The sequence below is a fragment of the Manis pentadactyla genome, chromosome 1 (genome assembly GCF_030020395.1).
Source record: "Manis pentadactyla isolate mManPen7 chromosome 1, mManPen7.hap1, whole genome shotgun sequence".
Classification (NCBI taxonomy): domain Eukaryota; kingdom Metazoa; phylum Chordata; class Mammalia; order Pholidota; family Manidae; genus Manis; species Manis pentadactyla.
Window position 1 is genome coordinate 189,140,489 of NC_080019.1, and position 21,143 is coordinate 189,161,631.

Below are 21,143 nucleotides of genomic sequence, written 5' to 3' on the forward strand. Positions count from 1 at the left end.
TCACCTCCTTTAAAAGGGTTTTTTTTTACTTTGCAGTTTGCTAACTTTCATCCTTTGGGTTAGTAATAAGATTTCTCTTTTGTATGATACATACTATATTTGTCAAACATCCCCCAAAAGCACCTGGCTTCTTAATACTTACAGATACATACATATTCCTTACTATGTAAAACTATTTATTTTGCAAAAATGTTTAAATCTGAATAAAAAGTACTATAACCAAAACTAGCTACCTATTTTTTTTAATGAAACATGGTAAAAATAACAATGAGCCCAAACTACATAGAAAGTCAAAGTTTATTTTGGTAGACTTGCTTTTTATAGGCATTGGTTTAAAGTAATTAATTTTCAGAGACGATTCTTCGAAAAGCTAAAAATGCAAAGGTTTACATTTTCTTTAATTTCAAATATGCATAGTAATTACCCAGAAATAAAGATTTTTCATTTTTTGCCTATTAAGAGCAAGGAGATCTCACAGAAACATAGGCCTAAGATGTCTCCCCTTTGCATTCTAAAACTGTTGAGTGAGGCTGGGTTCTCTCCAGGTCCCAGACTCCAATGTGGGCGGCAACCACATAGGCCTCCCAGTGCCTGTATGGGGGGGTGCGAGGTTGGGACCCCCTTCAGGGCCTGTGCACCCATCCCTCGTCGGGTCACTTGTTCCCACACTGGGCAGAGCCAGTGTGCTGCAGTGGCAAACCCCACCAACTGCTTTACGTGGGACACAATTCCTCCCTCTGTCGCCCACTCCCTCTGAGCTGCCAGGATGCCCAGAGCCAAGAGCGCTGACTGCTTGGGCAGCAGCCCCAGGAAGCCCAGCGATTGCTGTGTCCTATTTTCCGGGCCACTTCCCCAAGTGTTCCTCTGAAATCTGCTGCCAGCTCAGAAAGATGTCTTGTCTCTTATATAACCTGGTAGATGCTCAGTGCACAGCCTCTAAACTGGGGGACAAGTTCAAATGCTCTAAAAGCACATGCTGTTCCTGAGTCTAGTTGCCATATTTTAAAGATTATGCAGGAAAATAAAATGCAAAGTTTCCATGCAGACTTGAAAGCTCCTTGAGATCATAGACTCCCAGGTGCATCAAACGCCCCAAATCAATGCATGTAGTATATGCAAGTAGATCATTTCCTTGATGCTAACAGCCATGAGTGAAATGCCTTTATTCTGCTGTTCTATATGCAGCAGACTTCCAAAAGTCTTTGGTTCAGCTGAGGCAAAATCAGTTTTATGAAAAAAACAGCATCTGCTTCAAGTCTCTTTCGTCTCCCTCAAGACAACTGGGTGTCGGCTCTCGTACAAACAGTCTTAAAAGCACAGCAGTATGCCCAGAACATCTCTGTCTGCTCTGACACTGCCACACTTCATTAGTTTTAATTTACAGAAAGGAAGTTAAATGATAACATTTTTTTTTCCCAATGCAGAACTGTCTAGAGTAGGACTTTAGCTTAAAACAAAACATAGCATGTTTTTCATTAAATAAGCCCCCAAAGAAATTAAAAAAGCAATGCTGGCAGGTCTGAGAGATGACTTGCATTATATTACAAAGTTTGAGAAATGAAACTTGCAACATTAGCCTGGAGATCTTTCTTCTTGGTGATATTTTGCAGATACTCTCTCCAGGGTGAGTCCATTTGGTAATTTTGGGGTGGTGTAGACTTTTATTTAAACTTGTCAATAATTCCAAGAGAAGATTCTGGCATTTAGGAGAGAGTGAAATTTTTTTTTTTGAGAAAAATAATTCAAACTGAAGCCTTATTTGCACAGATTATGCCTGGAGTTCTTTTAGTTATGTTTCCAAAAAACACATATTGGGTTGGTGTACTTAACTAAACATGTTAATTTTTTTCCTTCCTATGGGGCTGCCTGTGCCTGGCTAAAGGTAGACCGATTTTGTACTGAAAACCACGAGTTTCTGGAATTAGCCTGACTGAGGAAAGCAGGCTAATGATGGTGCTAGTGTACAATAAGGGGATTTTGTCCAAATCCGGAGAGCTCCGTCAAGTTTTCTTTCCACTATTTTCAGTTGGGATTGGCAGGAAGAGAGAAAAGTGGACAGAAATTGGCCTTTTAAGGCTGAAAAGTAATGTGCATGATTCACACGTTCAACAGAGATAGGCGTTACGTGGAAAAAGTGTGGCATACATCTGGAAATGGCAAATGTATATCAAACAGTTTCTTTTGTTCTTTCATGGAGGCATTTAGGAGATCAGAATTTGAACATCTTCTTTCAAAGCTTCACACACACACACACACACACACACACACACACACACACACACACACACACATCCTCTCTTAAATGATGGTATTCAGTATCAATAACATTTTCTTCCTTGGCAATATAGGAGAAAGGGGACAAAAACTTACGACTTACAAATAAAATGCCATGTACGTCTATGCTCTGCACTGCACAGTCTCGCAGGAATGCGCCATGTTTCAAAGGGAGCCTGAAACCAGCTTAAAAGCGTCAAATCCTCCCTTGTGTGCAGTATGAGAACAAGCCTTCATCTCCAGCTGTTAGGGCCAAATCATCCTCTCCCACGTCCGAGCGACGCCTCATCAACGCTTTAAAGATCTTGAACTTGATCCCATCACTTCAGAATATGCAGTAAATTCAAACTTATGAAAGGAGAGCTCATAAATTAATGTCAAAGTAATTAACTGGTTTCCTCTACAAGGTCATTGCAACCGTACCAGCTAGACGCATCTCTGAGCTACTGGGACACTGTTGCTGGGCCACAAACCGCCAGGCCGAGAGTAATTCTTAGAAGTCTGCCCTCTCTTATCCTCATTAACAACAAAAATAAAACAATGAATAAGTGCCAGTGTCTGTTCCTCCAGGAAAATGCCTCCCTGGGTGCTCATAAACAGTGTTACCATACTTCTACCTCACTGCTGGCCTGGGCCTGAGAGCTTTTTGTGATTTGTTTTTTAAGAGTCTGGGAGTAAAAGTCTTCACGAGTGGGAAAACATTTGCATTACTCCATGGCAGCTTCCAAGTAAGAACTTTTTTTTTCTTTTTTGCCAATAAGCACACGTCCAAGCCCATGAGGGTAAACAATTTCACACCTACAAGTAGGACTTATATCTGAACAAAATCTACTTGTCAACCCTCCACCTCAGAACATCTTCAAACAGCAAATAAAATGACAACAGACAGAACAAAATTAAAGAATTAGACAGATTAACTGGAGGGGGAAAAAATTCACCTACAACTCTAAATTCACCTTGCAGACCCATGGGCGAGGAAAGGCAGCAGAAACTCAACTGGAATGCTTGCTGCCATGGGTCTGTGCCTCCCTGGCTTCTGCCTCATCTCACCACCCCTCCTAGGGCCCAAGCGCCAGGCCCAGGGCAGGACGGCAGTTCCCAGGCCTCTTCCCAGCACCGGGACTACTGCTGTTTGGGGACGATGAGGTTTCTCAGCATGTCAAAGGAATTGCCGTCTGGATGCACAGTCAACACCGTGCCGTCCTCCTGTTGAACCTGAAGGAACCCAGAATCATCGAGGCCGATTATCCACACCTTTGGCCCCTCGGTGCTTTCCAAGCGGACTTGCTGGGCACTACAAGTGAAGAACAGCACAGGTCACTGAGAATGTAACAACGCGACTCGGGACAATGCGTTAAGTAATGATCCATTATGCAAGGGACTGAGGGTGGTGAGGGAGATGGCTGTGGCCAGAGGGCACTCGATGCGCTTTCACTGGTCCCTCACGAATCTTTTTTTTTTTAAATCGGAATAGGGTTGATAGACATTTTTATATTGGTTTCAGAAGTATGACAGTGATTTGATGATCATATATACATTACTAAATGCTCACCGTGGTAAGTGCAGTTCCCCCTGCTACCACATCAGGGCATCTGAATTGTCCCAGCGACTACCAGAATCACCAGCAAGATGGGGATCCCGGTGGGAGTTAGGGATTCCTTCTCTCACAAGAATGCCCTTCCTTCTAATTCTGGTCATCTGGGATAGTGATTTGCCCCGCTTTCTCACCCCTAAGCTCTTTTAAGAAACACAGTGCAACTCTCTAGGTTTTTTGGCTGAGACTGGGGAAAAAAGGAACTGGGTTGAAAAGGAAAGTTTTATTTTATAAAATGAAGCTGAATCATACCAAATAAGTTAAACTCACTCTAATACTTCTTCTCTTGAATATTTTCCAAATGTACCTGTTGAGTTAAATCCTTGTGGACAGTTTTTAAAGCACAGAATCCACCCATTTTTATTTTGAAGAATTTCAAACCTCCATAAACACTGGGAAAAACAGTACAGAGCACCTCAGGTTGCCCCTTCACTTCTATTCACACCAAATGATAACACTTTTCATATTTGCTTCCTCTCTTCACACACATGCTTTCTTTGCTAACATTTAAAAATAAGTTGCAGGCATCATGATACTTTATATGTAAATATTTGCACATGTATCTTCTAAGGATAAAAACAATCTTCCTACCAGGCCAGAATATCATTATCACCATCAAGAAATCGAATCTTGATGCGGTAACGTTAATACATAGTCTGTGCTCAAATTTCCCATTGTCCCATTAGTATCTTTTGTGGCAATTTCCTGCCCTCCAGAACCCAATTATGAATCACATGTTGTGTTTAGTTGTCATGCCTCTTTAGTTTTCTTTAATCTTAAACATATATCCCACCTTCTTTTTATTTTTTGTTTTTTAAGACACTGATACTTTTGAAACATAGAGGCCTGTTGATATACACCAGTACTTCTCAGACTTTAGGGACATGAGAGTCCCCTGGAGCATTACATTTCCTGCTTGGACCACAAGCCAACACTGGGCCCCAGCCTCAAAGTTTCTGATTTAGGAGATCAAGGTAGGACTTGAGAATTTGCATTTCTAACAAGATCCCAGGCAAGGATGTTGCCGGGGAGCTCACGTTGAAAACCGCCACTATCTAGAATGTTCTGCAATTTACAGACACATCTTGTTTTATTGATTTGCTTTACTACGCTTCACAGATATTGCATTTTTTACAAATTGAAGGTGGGCAGCCACCCTGTACTGAGCGAGCCTACTGCCATCTTTCCAGTAGTATTTGCTCACTTTGTGATTCTCACAATATTTCAAACTCTTTCATTACTATTACACTTCTGATGATGATTTTGATCAGTGATCTTTGAGGATGCTATTGCAAATGCTTTGGGATACCATGAATTGCACCTTCATAAGGCAGCAAACGTAACTGATAAATGTTGTGTATATTCTGGCTGCTCCACCGACTGGCTGTTCCCCTGTCTGTCTCCTCCTCAGGCCTCCCTGTTCCCTGAGACAGCACAATACTGACATTAGGCCAACTAATAACTCTACAATGGCCTCTAAGTGCTCAAATGAAAGGAAGAGTCGCACATCTCTCACTTTAAATGAAAATCTAGAAATGATTAGGCTGAGTGAGGCAGGCACGTTGAAAGCTGAGATAGGCCAAAAGCTGGGCCTCTTGTGCCAGTCAGCCCAGTTGTGAAGGCAAAGGATAAGTTCTTGGAGGAAATTAAAAGTGCTACTCCAGTGAATACATAAGGGTTAAGAAAGCAAAACAGCCTTATTGCTCATATGGAGAAAGTTTTAGTGGTCTGGATAGGAAATCAAACCAAGCACAACTTCCATTAAGGGAAAGTCTAGTCTGGAGGAAGGTCCTGATTCTCTTCAATTAAAGTTTGAAGCTAGCAGAGGTTGGCTCATGAGGTTTGAGGAAAGAAGCCATCTCCATGACATCAAAGTGCAGGTGAAGCCGCAGGTGCTGATGGAGAAGCAGTAGCAAGTCATCCAGGAGATCCAGCTCATTTCATTCATGCAGGGGGGCTAAACTAACAAGATTTTCAGTGTAGACAAACCAGCCTTCTACTGGAAGAAGATGCCATCTGGGATTTTCATAGTTAGAGAGGAGAAGTCAGTACCTGGCTTCAAAGCTTCAAAGGACAGGCTGACTCTTGTCAGGGGCTAATGCAGCTGGTGACTTTCAGTTGAAGCCAGGGTTCACTTACCTTTCTGAAAATCCTAGGGCCCTTGAAAATAATACTGTATTTACTCTGCCTACGCTCTATAAACAGAACAACAAAGCCTGGATGATAGCACATCTGTTTATAACATGGTTTACTGAATATTCTAAGCCCACTATTAAGAACTTGCTCATTGACAAAACTCCTGGTCACCCAAGAGCTCTGATGGAGATGTGCAAGGAGAATAATGTTGTTTCCCTACCTGCTAACACAACATCTATTCTGCAGCTCATGGACCAAAGAGTTGTTTCTAGTTTCAAGTCTTACTCTTTAAGATACACATTTTGTAAGGTTATAGCTACCGCAGAGGAAGCTACCATAGGTAGTGATCCCTCTGATGGATCTGGGCAAAGAAAACCCAGACTAAAAACCTTCTGGAAAGGACTCATCATTCCGGATGCCATTAAAAACACTCATGTTCATGGGAAGAGGTCAAAATATCAACATCAACAGGAGTTTGGAAGAAGCTGATTCCAGCCCTCAAGGATGACTTTGAGGGGTTCAAGACAACAGTAGAAGAAGTAACTGAGACGTGGTGGAAACAGCAAGAGAACCAGGATCAGAAGTGGAGCCTGAGGATGTGACTGAAATGCTGCACCTCATGATCAGACTTTAATGGATGAGGAGCTGCTTCTTATGGATGAGCAAAGAAATGGTTTCTTGAGATGGAATCTAGTCCTAGTGAAGATTGTTCAAATAACAACAAAAGACTTAGAATATTACACACACTTAGTTGATAAAGCAATGGCAAGGTTTGAGAGGACTGACTTCAATTTCGAAAGTTCTACTGTGGATAAAACACTACCACATAGCACTGCGTGCTACCGAGAAATGAAAGTTGACAATAAGAGTCAATCGATGTGACAAACTTCACTGTTACTTTAAGAAACTGTCACAGTGACCCCAACCTTCAGCAACTACCACCCTGATCAGTCTGCAGGCACTGACACTGAGGCAAGACCCTCTACCTGCAAAAAGATTACAATTCACTGAAAGCCCAGATGGTGGTTAGTATTTTTTGCAATAAAGTATTTTTTAATTAAGGTATGTATATTTTTAGACATAATGCCATTACATACTTAAAAGACTACAATACAGTGTAAACATAAGTTTTACATGTACTGGGAAACCAAAAAATTCTTTTGACTCACTCTATTACCATATTCTCTTCATTGTAGCAGTCTGGACCCGAGCCTGCATTGTCTCCAAGATATGCCTGTAAATTTGTCTTTTTCCTCATATTAGATTCATCTGAAACCTTCTGGGCAGGACAAGTCTCTGGTGCTGCCATGTCCTTCCCTCTGCATCCCTCCAGGAGGCATGGGATGCCAGCTGGCCCCATTACTGCCAAGGCTAACTTACTCAAGGTGGTGTCCAGCAGGATTCTCCATCAGAAAACTGAAAAAGTTACCTAGACTGGTGCTTAGTTTCTCATTTTAAAATACTGAGCTACGGACTTAATAGAGGAATTTTAAAAGAATGAAGATGAGCCAGCACTAACCTGTGTATCCAATACTTATAATAAAGGGGAAGAATGCCATTGGGTCCTTTGTCCTGAAATGTGTCAATCAGTTTCTCCATCACTGTCACAGTTCTAGCGATGAGATAATCAGCTCGTAAGGGCTTCAGTTCTGCCCTCTGCTGTTTATTGTATTCTGTGATCAGATCATTGATGCATATGGTAGGGTTACTGTTAGCCACGTTTAATCCACAGCCTGGACAAAAACAAACAATTGAAGAACATGAGCAGCTCAACCTACTGATGGCATCACACGTTCCCCTCAACCACGTGGGAAGAGTTAAGGCTTTTACTTCAACATCCTGCTTCCTTTTCCTCATTTCAAATTTACTGTCTCTGGCCACCTAAAGGAGGACTTAGCTCTTTGAGCTCTTCTACTTTTTCATTCTTCCTTTATTATCCTTGTTCAAGCTAGGTCCATCTCGACCTTACTGCAAATAAGTTTGAAAAAAGCGAGCCACATTTGATTCAGTTAAGCAGAAGCAATGAACAGGACCAAACTGCTTAGAGTTGCTTCTGAGACAATGGTAACTCCTGTGGTTTAGCCAAGGATTGTGGCTCCGCACTGAGCCCACCCAAAATAAGACAAAATTGCATTTCTTTTCCTACTTGAAAAACAGAACACATGCTTGAAAACAAAAAATTATATTCAGGTCTTAAGGAGCAAACTCTGGATTCAGAGACTTCAAAATTTGGCCCTGGCATACCCTAAAACACATCCTTTAATAGTTTATCCTTGGAAGTCTTTGTGCCAGGGTTACACTGTTGGCAAGGAGCCGACCTCTGTTCAGTGGCTCTTTTGTAGGTTCTTAAATCAAGGCTCCAGGAGACTGAGTTACCAGCAGTGGGGTCTGAATAGGCTTATCTCTGCTGCTACTTGACACCACCATCCTCACCGGCAGAGGTTAGCGTCTGCAGAAACACTGGCGTTGGTTTTCAGTGGGCCCTGAGTCAACCTCACAGAGGTCTTCCATAATAAAGAAATCCTGCAAGAACTAGGCAGTAAGACTATTGTGTTTTCAATGCCTCTGAGGAGAAAATACCCCAGATACTCGCCTCGGATAGAAGTGTGACATTTATGATAACAGTATTCTTTGGTAAATGTCCTGAGCCATTTTCCCTGTGAAGGGAAGGAGGGATTGGCTTCAGATTTTTAAAATATATATATACTGGCTATTAAAATACAAAGCAATGTAAGTTACACCTGCAGAAGAACAAGGAACCACAGCAACAGGGGTAGGATCAGCAGCTGCTCCCTTGTTCATTCATTCAATAAATACAACAGTTGAAGCACCTCTGGGGTGTGATGCATTCAAAAAGCAAATACAGTGCTGAAAAATCCCCCCTTATTCAGAAAACTGAAAGTCCTGGGGAAAATAGTACCATGGACTATTATCAACTTAAGCTGTGCCTTTCCAAGGTGCAGAGAGCACCCGTGTTGGGGACGCTGGAAAATCCCCCAAGGATACCCACTGTCCCCATTCCACCACCTCCCATGGCCTTAAGAATTTAAGAAAAGCTATGGATTCTCCCCATAGGAAAACGTTACATTTCCCCCACATGCACAGAATTCTCAGCCCCTTAAAGCCATCCCCAGGTCTCCTTGATACCTGTGGGTCCGACTTAGGAATCCCACATCGAGACTAATTACTTATTTAAAGATGGGAAATGGAGCCTGGAAGCCCGGAGCGAGTCTGCCCAGAGGGGCGCTGCCCGCGGGAAGCAGGGCCGGAAGGAGAGGCCTTGTGCTAGGTGGTGCTTCCCACACAGCCGCATGTTCTCTGTCCCTCACTGACTTCTGAACTCCAGTCAAGTTCCCCTGGGCATTAGGGAGAAGCTGCTGCTTGGACGGCCAGGAGCCTAGAACTTCTGAAAATGCTTCGGAATTCAACTCCCTGCCTGGTGTGAGTGTGCTGAGGTGAGACAGAGATTCTTTACCCCACCTTGACCGGCTTGGAGCTTCTTCTGAAGGTCGAAAAGAAGGCCACTTTTCATGGCTGGGAAGGTCAAATTAAGGATGTGAGACCACTGGGGGACCCATCCCTGAAACTGACTTCCTTTTCTCATCGCAAAATGGTTCATTAAATGTTTATTGTCACCATTTCCAGTTCAATGAGAAGCAGGAGTGTGGAGAGGTGTAAGAAAACACTTGTCTGCTGAGATGGCAATCAGGGGTTTCCACGGCCACAGAAATGCTAAACCCCTTGAAGCGCTTTCAGCCTGTCTGGCCTATTTTGCATACATATTGTCAACTATAACTCAAGACTCAAAGAAAAATAATCCCATATGGTAATCCATGAGACCCTGTGTAGCCAACACAGAAACCATTTTTGTTTTTATTAATCTAAAAATGCTGGGGAAAAGTTTTTAAAAACTTACCAATGAGGATATAAAATGTTTCTCCTATAAGCGTGGAGTTCACCAGAACTCCGCCAAGCTTCATGAGGTTACTGTAATAAATATCGTTGGGCCACTTCACTCGTAGGTCAATATCCTAAAGGAAGATGTGCATGTTAATCAAATCACAGGGCACAAAGGGATGAGGAGAGGCTGTCCGGCTAGAAGGAATCTGAGCAGGATACTCTCAAAACGAGTGGGACACGCACTCTCATCTCTTCTTCAGGCCGCTGATCACCTCTCTAGGACAATCCAGCTTGGCAGAGAAGTGACGCAGACCATCGGCACAAACCCTGGCCTCCTCCCCACCCCCACCCCTGCCCATCACTCTCTGGCGCCCTTTCGGAAGATGCCTGTCTAGTGACTTCAGTTCCTTATCTTGAACCCACAACCACCCCAAGTGCGCTTTCTGCATGCCAGGTGCGGGGGGTCGGGGGACAAGACTACTCTCGGGGCTCCTGTCCCTTAAGGAGCTTGTGCTCACAAGAGAAAGATGGCTCGAATTAACTAACGTCATAAGAGGTGGGTAGAAATGTCTTGGGTAGAATATTGTGGAGACAGGAGGTCCATGTTTGGCTGAGTTATTAGAGAGGGCCTCAGAGAGCCGCCAACAGTCAGCGGGAAACAGAAATGGGCTTGCCCTGCGGTCCACCGCCTCTCCATCCTGAAGAGTGCGGCCTGGGCAACCCTGTCTGTGCTCTGGGGGAATGGTCCAAGGGTGGACACTGCCTTGGGCTGGCCACCCAGACCTGCACCCGCCATGACTCTGAAGTTGGGACACACAGACTGGGCGTGACCCAGGACATGCCAGAACTGCCAGGTTCCCTGGGCCTGAGGCTGACAGCCAGGTGGTGCCATGTGTGGGAGCAGGAAGCCCATCTGGACCCACGAGGCTGGAAGAGAGACTCTCAGCACAATAAAGCCGGGAGACCAGAGAGCAGCTCATGCCCTCTGGGCCCCGCAGGGCTGGCCCTTCTTCACTGCGGGCCGTCCATGACACCGAGCCCCATCTCAGTGCTAGTCTGCGTGTTACTCACACCAAAGCCCAGTCTGGGGGCTAGTACCCTCCCTATTTAACGAGGAAGAAACTGAAGCTTATCACCATGGCCAGTTAGGATAAGTTTCTGTTCTTTAGAAGCTCCTCTGCCCCAGCAGAGCACGCCAGGCTGAGAGGAAACACGCAAGAGCACAAAGGAACAGAGTGTAAGTAAAACACAGCTTAACGTAACTGGGAGGGAGCTTCACACTTTTTTGTCTAGAAGGAGATTCTCTATGGGATGGGGGTGGGGTGTATTCTACCCCCAGGGGACATTCAGCAATATTGGGAGACATTTCTGGTTGTCACATCTTGGGGGAGCGCGGTCCCCACTATATCTAGTGGGGAGAGGCCAGAGAAGCTGCCCCATGTCCTTTAATGCACAGGACAGCCCCCCAACCAAGATGGGGGCCCACATGTCAGCAGTGCTGGGGGTGAGAACCTCTGGTCTAGAAAACCTGTGACTTGGGGACTTGTCCTGGTCACTCCCCCAACTCCCTGCCTCCCCTCATCCCCGGTGCCCAGCACAGTCCCCACCAAGCTCGGACACAGCACATGGGCGGCTGCTCACTCCTGTTTCACTCCTGGATTTCAGATCTAGTTAGTGTGCAGCTTTGAAATTGTGCGTTCTCATGCAGTTGACCAAGGCCATCAATTCCAAAATGAAGAGAAAGTCTATGTGCTTATTTTTCACTGACCCAGTCATTTATGCAAACAGCTGCCTTGGGCCTCCTACCTGTAAAGCACCATGTCAGCCTATTTGAAGCCCCAAATAAAACTAGTCCTGCATTCAAATCACGGGTTGCCTCACAGGACGTAGAACAAGAGCACAGATGGCCCTGCTCCCCTGCTCCGGAGCAGTTCGGGGGAGGCCATGAGTGAGGCTGGGCGGCGCTGGAGGAGAGAGGGCATGTAGTTGGAGGGTTCCAGGAATGCATCTGAGCTGGGCCTCCCGGGGGGAACAGAACTTCAAGGGGCAGAGAGGGGCATGAAGCAAGAAGGGGCAGGTTGGGGGCAGGCCATGGGAGCTCAGCGGGGCCTCAGGGAAAGAAGAAGCAGCGGGAGGAGGAGCAGGCAGCCCAGCCGGTTTGGAGGGAGCGGCGGGCATCACAGTGACACTGCCTCTGGTCCAGGGAGACACGTGTGATTTGTGTGCTGACAGTGGCTCTGGCCAGGGACCAGCTGGGGCTCAAGTGAAGGACGCAAGAAAGGCAAATTCTATGCAACTGGGCCCTATTTCAACCATCCTGTACCTGTACTGTGCAAGCTGACTGGACTCTGTCAAAAATAAACATTAGGAGAATAGACCTTAAAAGGTCTTACCAGAAGGTAAAAAAAAAACCTTTTTTGCTAAGTATATGAGGTGATGGATGTTAACTGAGCTTATTGTAGTAATGATTTGCAATATACATTATGTCATTATGCTGTACTCCTGAAACTTACACAGTGCTGTATGCCAGTTATATCTCAATAAAACTGAAAATAAAACAAGAATAAATCCAATCCCAAAACAAAACATATCATACAGGTGCGGCTGAGCCAGATGACTCAGAAACAGGATGGGAACTTGGGTGGGAGCTTCTTAAGGAGAATGGATGACGCGCCCCACCCTGTCCCTGTGCACTGTCATGGGCAAGCTTCCTACCTCCCATTCTGCTGCCCCCTGTGCCTGGCACCGTCTTCACACACAGTGGGCACTCAAAGAATACTCGCTAAGTTAACAAGGTCACAGAACAAAGCCATGAGAGAGCTAAACAGACTTATTTAAATTTCAATTTTTAATTTATTTTCCTAAGACTAACAAACCTGTTGCTAGGGTTAAAAATATTTCCCCCAACTACAGAACTTTATCTTTTCCATCGCTTTCTACGAGGTCAAACCTCCAGCCCAGAGGCTGCAGGCTGGCTTGTGAAGGTTTGTGAAGGCCTGTGTGCCTAAGCCTCAGACACAGCAAGGATGCTGACTGCCCAGGAAGAAATGTCCTGTCTCAGCGTGCATGCTAGTGGCTGCATGGAATACCAAAAATATACCCCAGGCCTATATATGGTGACTGAGGACATGGCCACTTCGGAGGGAGCACACAGGGCTGTGGACAGTATTCTCTGTTTAAACACTGATGACAGGCCCCCTTTGAGAGTCATATCTTAGCATTTTGCTTCAATAATTAATAAAATTGTTCTAAACCTCACATAAGAGCTATAGGTGGGAGGGAGGCTGGGGAGAGACTCCTTTTTATATCCATGGAAATTCTTCCAGGAAAACTGAGAAGGGGCTTACAGTAGTAAGTGGAGCCCGGGTGTGGGCAGAAAGGCTTCGTGACTGTTAGCTCTCTTTTCCATGTCTTTTTAATATAATAACTGGCACCAGAACATCTGACAGTCATGTTGGAGTAGCCACATCTGGCCCTACAGCTGGGGACAGGTGGCCCCAAAGGGCCCTGCGTGTTGGGCCTAGGGAGCCACAAAGGAGAGCTCACCTGAGGGCAGGTTGTGGTAAAGACAGGTGGGAAATGGGAGGGTTGTTTGGGTCTATGAAGTAAGCCTCTTCACCAGAAAACACCTAAGGCCCCACCCAGTCTCATGTGCTTCAGTTAAAAAAAAACACAAAAAAACCTGACATCAGGATAGAAGGGGAATTCTGGGAACTCTATGCATTTTGGAGCCTGAAGCAGCCATACAAGGTGACAGTGCTCTAAGGTACTGGAGCACCCTGCTGCCAGTGTAGCCAAGAGCCGGCTGAGGCTTAGACGTGTGCTGCCACAAACCTGCACGGCAATGTGCAGGCACAGTGGGGACATGAGTGTGATGAAACTGTACGTACCTGATACTCAGGAAGGGACCTCACTGCCTCCACGACAGCCAGGGACATGAGATGCTGGACAAATGGAATCCTCTGCCCCAGCCGGGATCTCAGTGGTATGGAGACAAGCAGGGTAGAAAGAGCACATCCCATGGGGCTCAGCCAGTCATTCCTTCCCCGCCCTGGAACACAGGCCCCATCAGGAAACAGGCCACTTGCCACATGCACAGACTCAGATGCACATAGTACCAGAAAATATGCCGAGGACTCCGAGCCACACACCCAAGACGTGCTCTGCTTGGACACACCTGGACTGACTGGATGCTTGAATATCTGGGGTTAACTCAATAACAGAGAAGCTTTTTAAAATCTGAAGCTCTGTTGATGAACAAGTTTTCAATAAGTAGCAGAATGTTCCGCCTCTGTGAGTATATCATTTATGCTTTGATGATTCAGTCTTACAGTGTCTGAACATGGTTCTCAGTTTAATTCTTACCACATGGTAAATGTGGGCAAAAACAGAGAAATAGGGAACCGGACTGAGTCTATGCTGGTCCAGAAGGGGCCCTGGAAGTCACTTTCAGAAGTGACTCTCATTGTGTTCAGGTCCCACAGCCCTGAGAATATATTAAATGCTACAGAACTAACTGTACGCTTTAAATTGGGGGTTATGGTATGTGAGTTATATCTCACTGTTATTAAGAAAAGAAGGAAGATGAATTTTAAAATTAATCCCTGCCATTAATTCTCTGGGTTATTTTTCTTAAAATAGAAGTCAAGAAAATAAAATAAAAAGGAGAGGTATAATCAAAGTTCTTCTATATCTTTTTTTAAAACCACCATATTGAGTCTTACAGTTTTGGATAAAATGAATTTTTCTTTCCTCTTTAAGTTAAGTTCAAAAGACATGTTCAAAAGAGAGTGGAAAACAGTGGATTTCTTATTTCATTGCATCTTCTGAGAAAGGCAGGAAACTCTGAGAGCTAAAGGCACGTTTGGGTTGGCCTGGTACCAGCCGGGGGTAGGGAGAGGCAGGGGCCAAGTGCCTACTGCACAGCCAGTGAGTGCAGAATCTGCTCCCAGCCAGATCCCATGTGGATCCTTGGAGGATGCCAGCAGGTGGAGGAGCCCTGAGCATTCCTCCACTTCTGTGTGATCACTGTGAACTGGCATTGATCACTCATCAGGAGCCTGCTCATGCCAATTCCAGTGCCTGCCAGGGTGGGGGCACACAGGCAAACCCTCCTTGTGACAGTCTAGGCACAGAAGGCTCCTCATAGAGAACCTTGAAGAAAATAAAGGTCTCTATAATACAGTAATGATCCACACACTGCAATGCCTAGAACGTATCAGAAAGAAGAATTTACAACATGGTGGTAACTGAATGTTAAAACCATGACAAGCGAAAGTCAAATGATAAATAAACATCTCAGTTTGAGAGAAAGCTTTGATTCTACAAAGGCAATCTTCTGATCAATTCCCCCCTCTTCCTCATCTTAGGGGGGTGAAACAGACGGCTTCTGATGTGCGTTGCCTGGATGATCAGCGTACACAATCAATCGGCTGTCTGGCTGCGAGCATCACAGATTTCAGAAAACAGGAACAGCAGAAACGATAACAAAAGATGACTGACCTTTGCCCTGCGTCTGGCGGACTGCGATGGCTATTAAACCCATTTCCTGCGGCATCTCAAACATCAACCTGCAAACGGTGGGAAAGACTGGTCAGCCAGAACGGGGACGCGACCTGAAAACCTCCAGCTTAGGCAAGTCTTTGCACTCATTCCTGGATCTGTGTGTAAGGAAGGGCCATCTTCCGGGGCTCAAGGGACATTGCCCCCATGCCCAGCCTCAGCAGTGAGAATGACAGAGAAAACACCATTTAATTATCAAAAAAGATTGGGTTGGGGAGGGGATGTGTACCTGCCTGAGCTATTATTCAGTTTATTTAAGATGTTAGATTATATTTCTTTGGAATAGCCTATCAAGTTCCTTCTCCCCACTCTGACGTGGTGTCCCTTCTTCAAGTGACAAGTAGCAGGTTTTGACATTTGTTTCTACTTACGGTGTGGTTCTGTCCGAACACTAGAACATAATCATAACAGAAGTTTCCTATTATTCAGAAAACCAATATGGTGGCAATAAAGCTGTTTAAAAGATACACTCTCCCCTGAGAACTAATTATGTTTTAACTATAGTAAATAAATCTACACCTTCTGAGAACTCCGGAGAACCTTGAATCATTTTAGGCTTGAGTTCTGCTTTTAAAATGGTTTCATTTAAAAGAATACAAACTTCCCTTCGGGGGACAGGGACAAAGCGCACTGTATCTCCACTGAATGAGTCAGCGTCAACTTTTTTCAGCAAAGGAAAGGGGAAAAATCCCTCACTCTGAGAATTTCCTCCCGGTTATGTTCTACATGTTTAACTCCATGTTCGGGAGGTTTCCTCTGCATTCCTGGGAGTTGCTGACCAGGTACTGGGCATAGTTCATGGTAGGATTTATTGAAACAAAGCAAAACCCAGGTTTGTCTGCTGTCAGTGCAGCTGCCAGGGGTGAGGGGCTTGAAATGCTTTTTTGGGGGAGGGAAGGGGTGAGGGCACGGATGACAGATGATGGAGAGATGGCATTTTGCATAAACAGAGTTTCCAACCACAGTGACTGGGGTTCAACAGCACGTCTGCTGTGGAGAAAGGTGATGCTCTGGCCACTCTTCTATCTCCTAAAAAAGCTTCTCCTCGGGGCTCAGGGAGCACCTTTACAAATGGCAAGGGAAGAAAACTACTTAAAAGCACAGAGGAAACCCAGTCGCTCTGCACCTCTGGCTGGCAGAGATCTGCCTGGTGTGTGCAGGGCCCGGCAGGGAAGCCCAGAAGACCTCTCTGCTTGCGGAGAAGAGCCTGGCCCCGCCAGGCAGGGGGCTGGGCTGCCCCGACAGGCATGGACCTTCCCAGGCGGCAGGCCGCCCAACTGCCCACGCGCCAAGCCCACTTCCATCTCACATGAAATACAGCTCCAGAGGTATTTCTCTTGGACACGATGAATAACCTATTGAGATCGTCTGTGCCTATATGCCATTGGGCTCCAAGAATAAAGCATCCTTTTCTTGTGTTGAACGGGCAGAAAAGGCTAAGAAGGAACCTTTGTCCATGCGGGGAGGTGGCACTGTCTTCTAGGAACGACTTGCTTTCCTAAGAGTTGGCAGGCCTTCACCTGGGCTCCAAAGTACAGGCTTGGCGTGGAGAGTTGGGGGCCGGCTAACAGACTTTTCTATGGCAGTGGGGGGTGATTTAGCATGTCGTGAGCAGACTATGAAGGCTCTCTCCCTAGCAGGAGATCTAGGATGTTCTTTAAATAAACAAGTAGACAGTAGACAGTCCTGTCTATAACCCTTGATGGTGGAATTAGGCTGGGGTGGCAGGGGAGAGGGAGGGTTCAGAAACCAAACCCAGACTTCTAGAACAAAGAGAAATGATTAAGGGAACATATGCACTCAACTGCCGGAGGTTTGGCAGCAGTTAACAGGGCATATTGATGAGAAGATGGAGTGTGCACTGCTGAAGGCCAAGAGGAAATTCTGCAAGGAGGGAGACAACGGGGGAAGGAGGTAATGCTTAGTAGGAGACAACTAGAGGCCGCCAGATTTATTTGTGCTCTCTGAGATAACTCTGGGGGCCAAACCGCATGGCTCACAGTCAACAAAGAAGCATTTATGAACTTTGCAAAATTTTGCATTTCTGAAAATGAAGTGGCTCAAGTTTGCTTTAGTGGGAAGGAGACACCTTAAATGCATTTCCATCCCGAGTTGATGATGTTCTCACAAAAGGAAACAGAAAAAGAAAGAAGAGGGGGGCTTACATAATGATTACCTCCCTGCCTCTGTATATTTTCTTTCCTCACTTGCGGATGCTGTGGGAAAAAAAGGTTACTGTGAGTGGCAATAAGAAAAACACTGTTGTTACAGTCTTAAGTCTGAAACATCTGGAGCCCCAAAGGGTCACTCTGCAAAAGGGACAGCATCCTGACCACTTTAGTTCCTAAGGACACCACAGTACTTTCTGGGTGCTCTGCTAAGGGGAATGCCCTGCATTTCATATGGTCGCTGGAATAAAACTTCAATAATTAGGACTAATACAGAAGACTGGCTGGTATGAATCTGTAAAAAATCTGAATTAACAAAAACTTAAATTCAGACCTAGTCAATCCGCTTTGGGGATTCAAACCTAAGGAAGTAGTCCACATTCACCACAGTGCTATAAAAATAAAAATTTGGAAATAACCTAAGCAATTCAGCATGGGAACGGCCAAGCAAATAATGGCATAGGAAGTCAATGGAGTAATTTGTAATCATTAAAAATGGTAGTTATAAGGACTATGTAGTGAATGGAAGAAATGCTTGCAGTAGACTGTTAAATAAAAAGGCAGGATAGGAAAACTACATATACTTTCATTCCCAGTATGTAAATTCATAGGAAAGAGAGGGAGTGGAATTTTATTCTTTATTTTTAAACTCTTCTTTAAGATGATCAGTTACCTTTAACTTAAAAGTCATTCTGAAAAGTTTGGAGGGAGGGAGAGGGAAGTATGGCTTTTAGGTTTAGATATATTTGTAATTATTCATAAGGCTTTTTCAGAGTACGACTAAAAGATCTGCTTTCAAAATAAGCAAGACAGTAACAGGTAGCTGCAGTACCCATTTTTTATAACCAAAGAGCAAGAGCTTTTTTGATAGTAATTAGTGGGGAAAATTCTTAAAAACAGTCTGTTCATATGCAATGAGAACCTTAAAATTTTTATGCCTTCTGACCCGGTAACTGTATGTCTGGGGATGAATGCAGGGGAGTATTTAGACAGGGGAACAAAATCGTTCATGGGCACAACTGTTCATCACAGCATTACAGTGTGACAGATCAGAAAAAACACAAGCAGTCCATGACAGGAATGAAAAACGTCATAGCATCCTCACATGAAAGAGTATCACAGAGCCGTCAGTGACAGCGCGAAGGGCCACCAGACACCACTGGGTGGCTGGACCAGGATGTAAAACCCTATATGCAACATGATTCCAAAGATGTTTTAAAATACACTTTTTAAAACTGTTAAGAAATGTACCAAGATATTAGCTCTGGATATTTTTTTTTGGTATCATTAATCTACAATTACATGAAGAACATTATGTTTACTAGGCTTCCCCCTTCACCAAGTCCCCCCAACATACCCCTTCACAGTCACTGCCCATCAGCGTAGTAAGATGCTGTAAAATCACTACTTGTCTTCTCTGTGTTGTAGAGCCCACCCCGTACACCCCCCTACATTGTACATGCTAATTGCAATGCCCCCTTTCTTTTTCCCGCCCTTATCCCTCCCTTCCCACCCATCCTCCCCAGTCCCTTTCCCTTTGGTAACTGTTAGTCCATTCATGGGTTCTTTGTTTCTGCTGCTGTTTTGTTCCTTCAGTTTTTCTTTGCTCTTATACTCCACATATGAGTGAAATCATTTGGCACTTGTCTTTCTCCGCCTGGCTTATTTCACTGTAGCTCTGGATATTTTGAGGAGTGTAGTTATTATATGAAAAATATAGGAAATCAGAAAGCACAAAGTAAGCCGTATAAATCCCTCTTCTCATTGGAAGTGTATATATTCTTCTAGAATTTTTCACTTTTAAAAAAAAACCCAAATACATATATTTTACAAAATAAGTTTCTGCGAATTGCAAAAATTTTTTATTTTGAAGCTATTAAAATGATGTTGTGGATGTACAGTTATGGACATTCCTACTATATTGACAGTTAAAAAGAAAGAATTAAAACATATCATTGATCCCATTTATGTAAAGCTCTGTATCCTATGTGCATTTATAGAAGAATACAGGACACATATTAACAGTGGTTATCTCCAGAAGGTGAAGGTAGAATATATGAATATATATATAGAATATATGATGATCTTAATTTCTTCTTTACATTGTTCCATGTAATCTCTGGGTGCTAAGATTTCAACTGGTTTTTATTTTCTTCTTTATACTTTTCTGAATTTTCCAATATTTTCACACATGGAGTGTATTTATTCTATAATCAGGAAAATAGTATTTAAAAAAATATTTATTTAAACCCAATTTTCTTTTCAGTAAGTTAAGCATGCATCTGCCAGCTCACGAGCTGGTGAGTAATCTCCCTTCTGAGAGATCAGAGTCGCATTTCAAGGCAGCCAAACTCTCTGAGCTTTACCTGGCTTGATGTCCAAATCCTCGCGTGGCTCATGTATGGCCATGCCTGCCCCTCATGCACCTTCCCCGGCAGAGCGTGTGGCCTGTGCAACAGTGGCAGGCTTAGTCTGATCACCGTCCTTGCATGGACCGCCTCTGGACTGGGGAGGTGGGGCTCCCGAGGCTGCTGACATCTTTGGGGTCTCCATCCCGAGCGCACCGAGAAGCCTCATCAACTTGTGCTCTTGGTGCGAAATGCTGTTTTTCTTTGATGTTTTCTCCCCAACATATTCTCAGTTCTGACTTGTCCCTGTTTAGCTTTCAGAAAGACCATACATTCTCAGACAACCACCCCCTACCCCACCGCCAATGTTTTCTCTACGTAAAAAAGAAACCCAGGGAAGGTGAAGGGATGAGGCCAGAGGAGGAGGACCCAGCAAGCCAGACACTTAAGTTTACTACTTATTTCTGATTTTAAAGACTTTACTGGAAAATGGATTCCCCCTATTTCTAACTGTGGACATCTGTGTAGTTCAAAATCTATTTCTTAAAAATGTATTACATTGTGGACACCAACCACTATATTTGGACAGCACTTTGTAACAAGTTAAAAGGCCAAAATATCAACACACTTTAAAAAGTCTTACTCTAACAGTGACATTTTTTTTAAAAAGCTGCCTTCTATGCAAGATGTATAGCACTGTCTTTGAAAGGAAATTAGTGATTTCTGCTCACAACAGCATGTAGAGTGCAGCCACGAGTGTGGGAGCACTCACTCTGCAGCACGTGGGGACGTGGTCTTCTGATGGGCAGCTAGGCATGTGGCACAAAGTGGGGGTCGGTGGTCCCAGGGAGCACCATGCTATTCAGGGACCTTTGGGGCTATTCCTGGCATGAAAGGAAAGGTTCCTGAGGAAACTGAGAAACATTACGGTGGAGCAGACTCAGCCAGGGAATCAGATACGAATTCAAATCCCAGCATGGTGTGAACTGACCGCGAGTCAGGGGCTCCACTCTCTGAGCTCTCCAGTCACCTGGGAATGGGACACTTGGTGTGGCCTTGCTAAGAATGAACCAAGTGGTTTGACACAGGGTGGGTACTGAAACAAAGTCCTTCCTCTCTGTCATGTGGATCCTACAACTCCTCACTGCCAGAGGACAGTAA

The 21,143-nt window shown here is 44.6% G+C and overlaps 1 protein-coding gene across 6 annotated transcripts in view; it reads right to left on the bottom strand.

Moving 5' to 3' along the window:
• Positions 1-279: 279 nt before the first annotated feature.
• The window catches only part of HLCS (holocarboxylase synthetase), a 203,761-nt gene continuing 182,897 nt past the window's right edge, over positions 280-21,143 (bottom strand). For 4 of the 6 annotated variants that reach the window (XM_036899211.2, XM_057504448.1, XM_036899210.2 and 1 more), the window contains 5 exons: positions 15,407-15,474; positions 13,795-13,955; positions 9,921-10,035; positions 7,524-7,737; positions 280-3,568 (listed from right to left, as the gene is read on the bottom strand). In XM_036899211.2, coding sequence (XP_036755106.2) covers positions 3,397-3,568; positions 7,524-7,737; positions 9,921-10,035; positions 13,795-13,955; positions 15,407-15,474 — 730 coding nt within the window. In that variant the 3' untranslated portion in view covers positions 280-3,396. The remainder of the gene's footprint in view (positions 3,569-7,523; positions 7,738-9,920; positions 10,036-13,794; positions 13,956-15,406; positions 15,475-21,143) is intronic. The other 2 variants (XR_008998469.1, XR_008998468.1) reach the window with 2 other exon arrangements.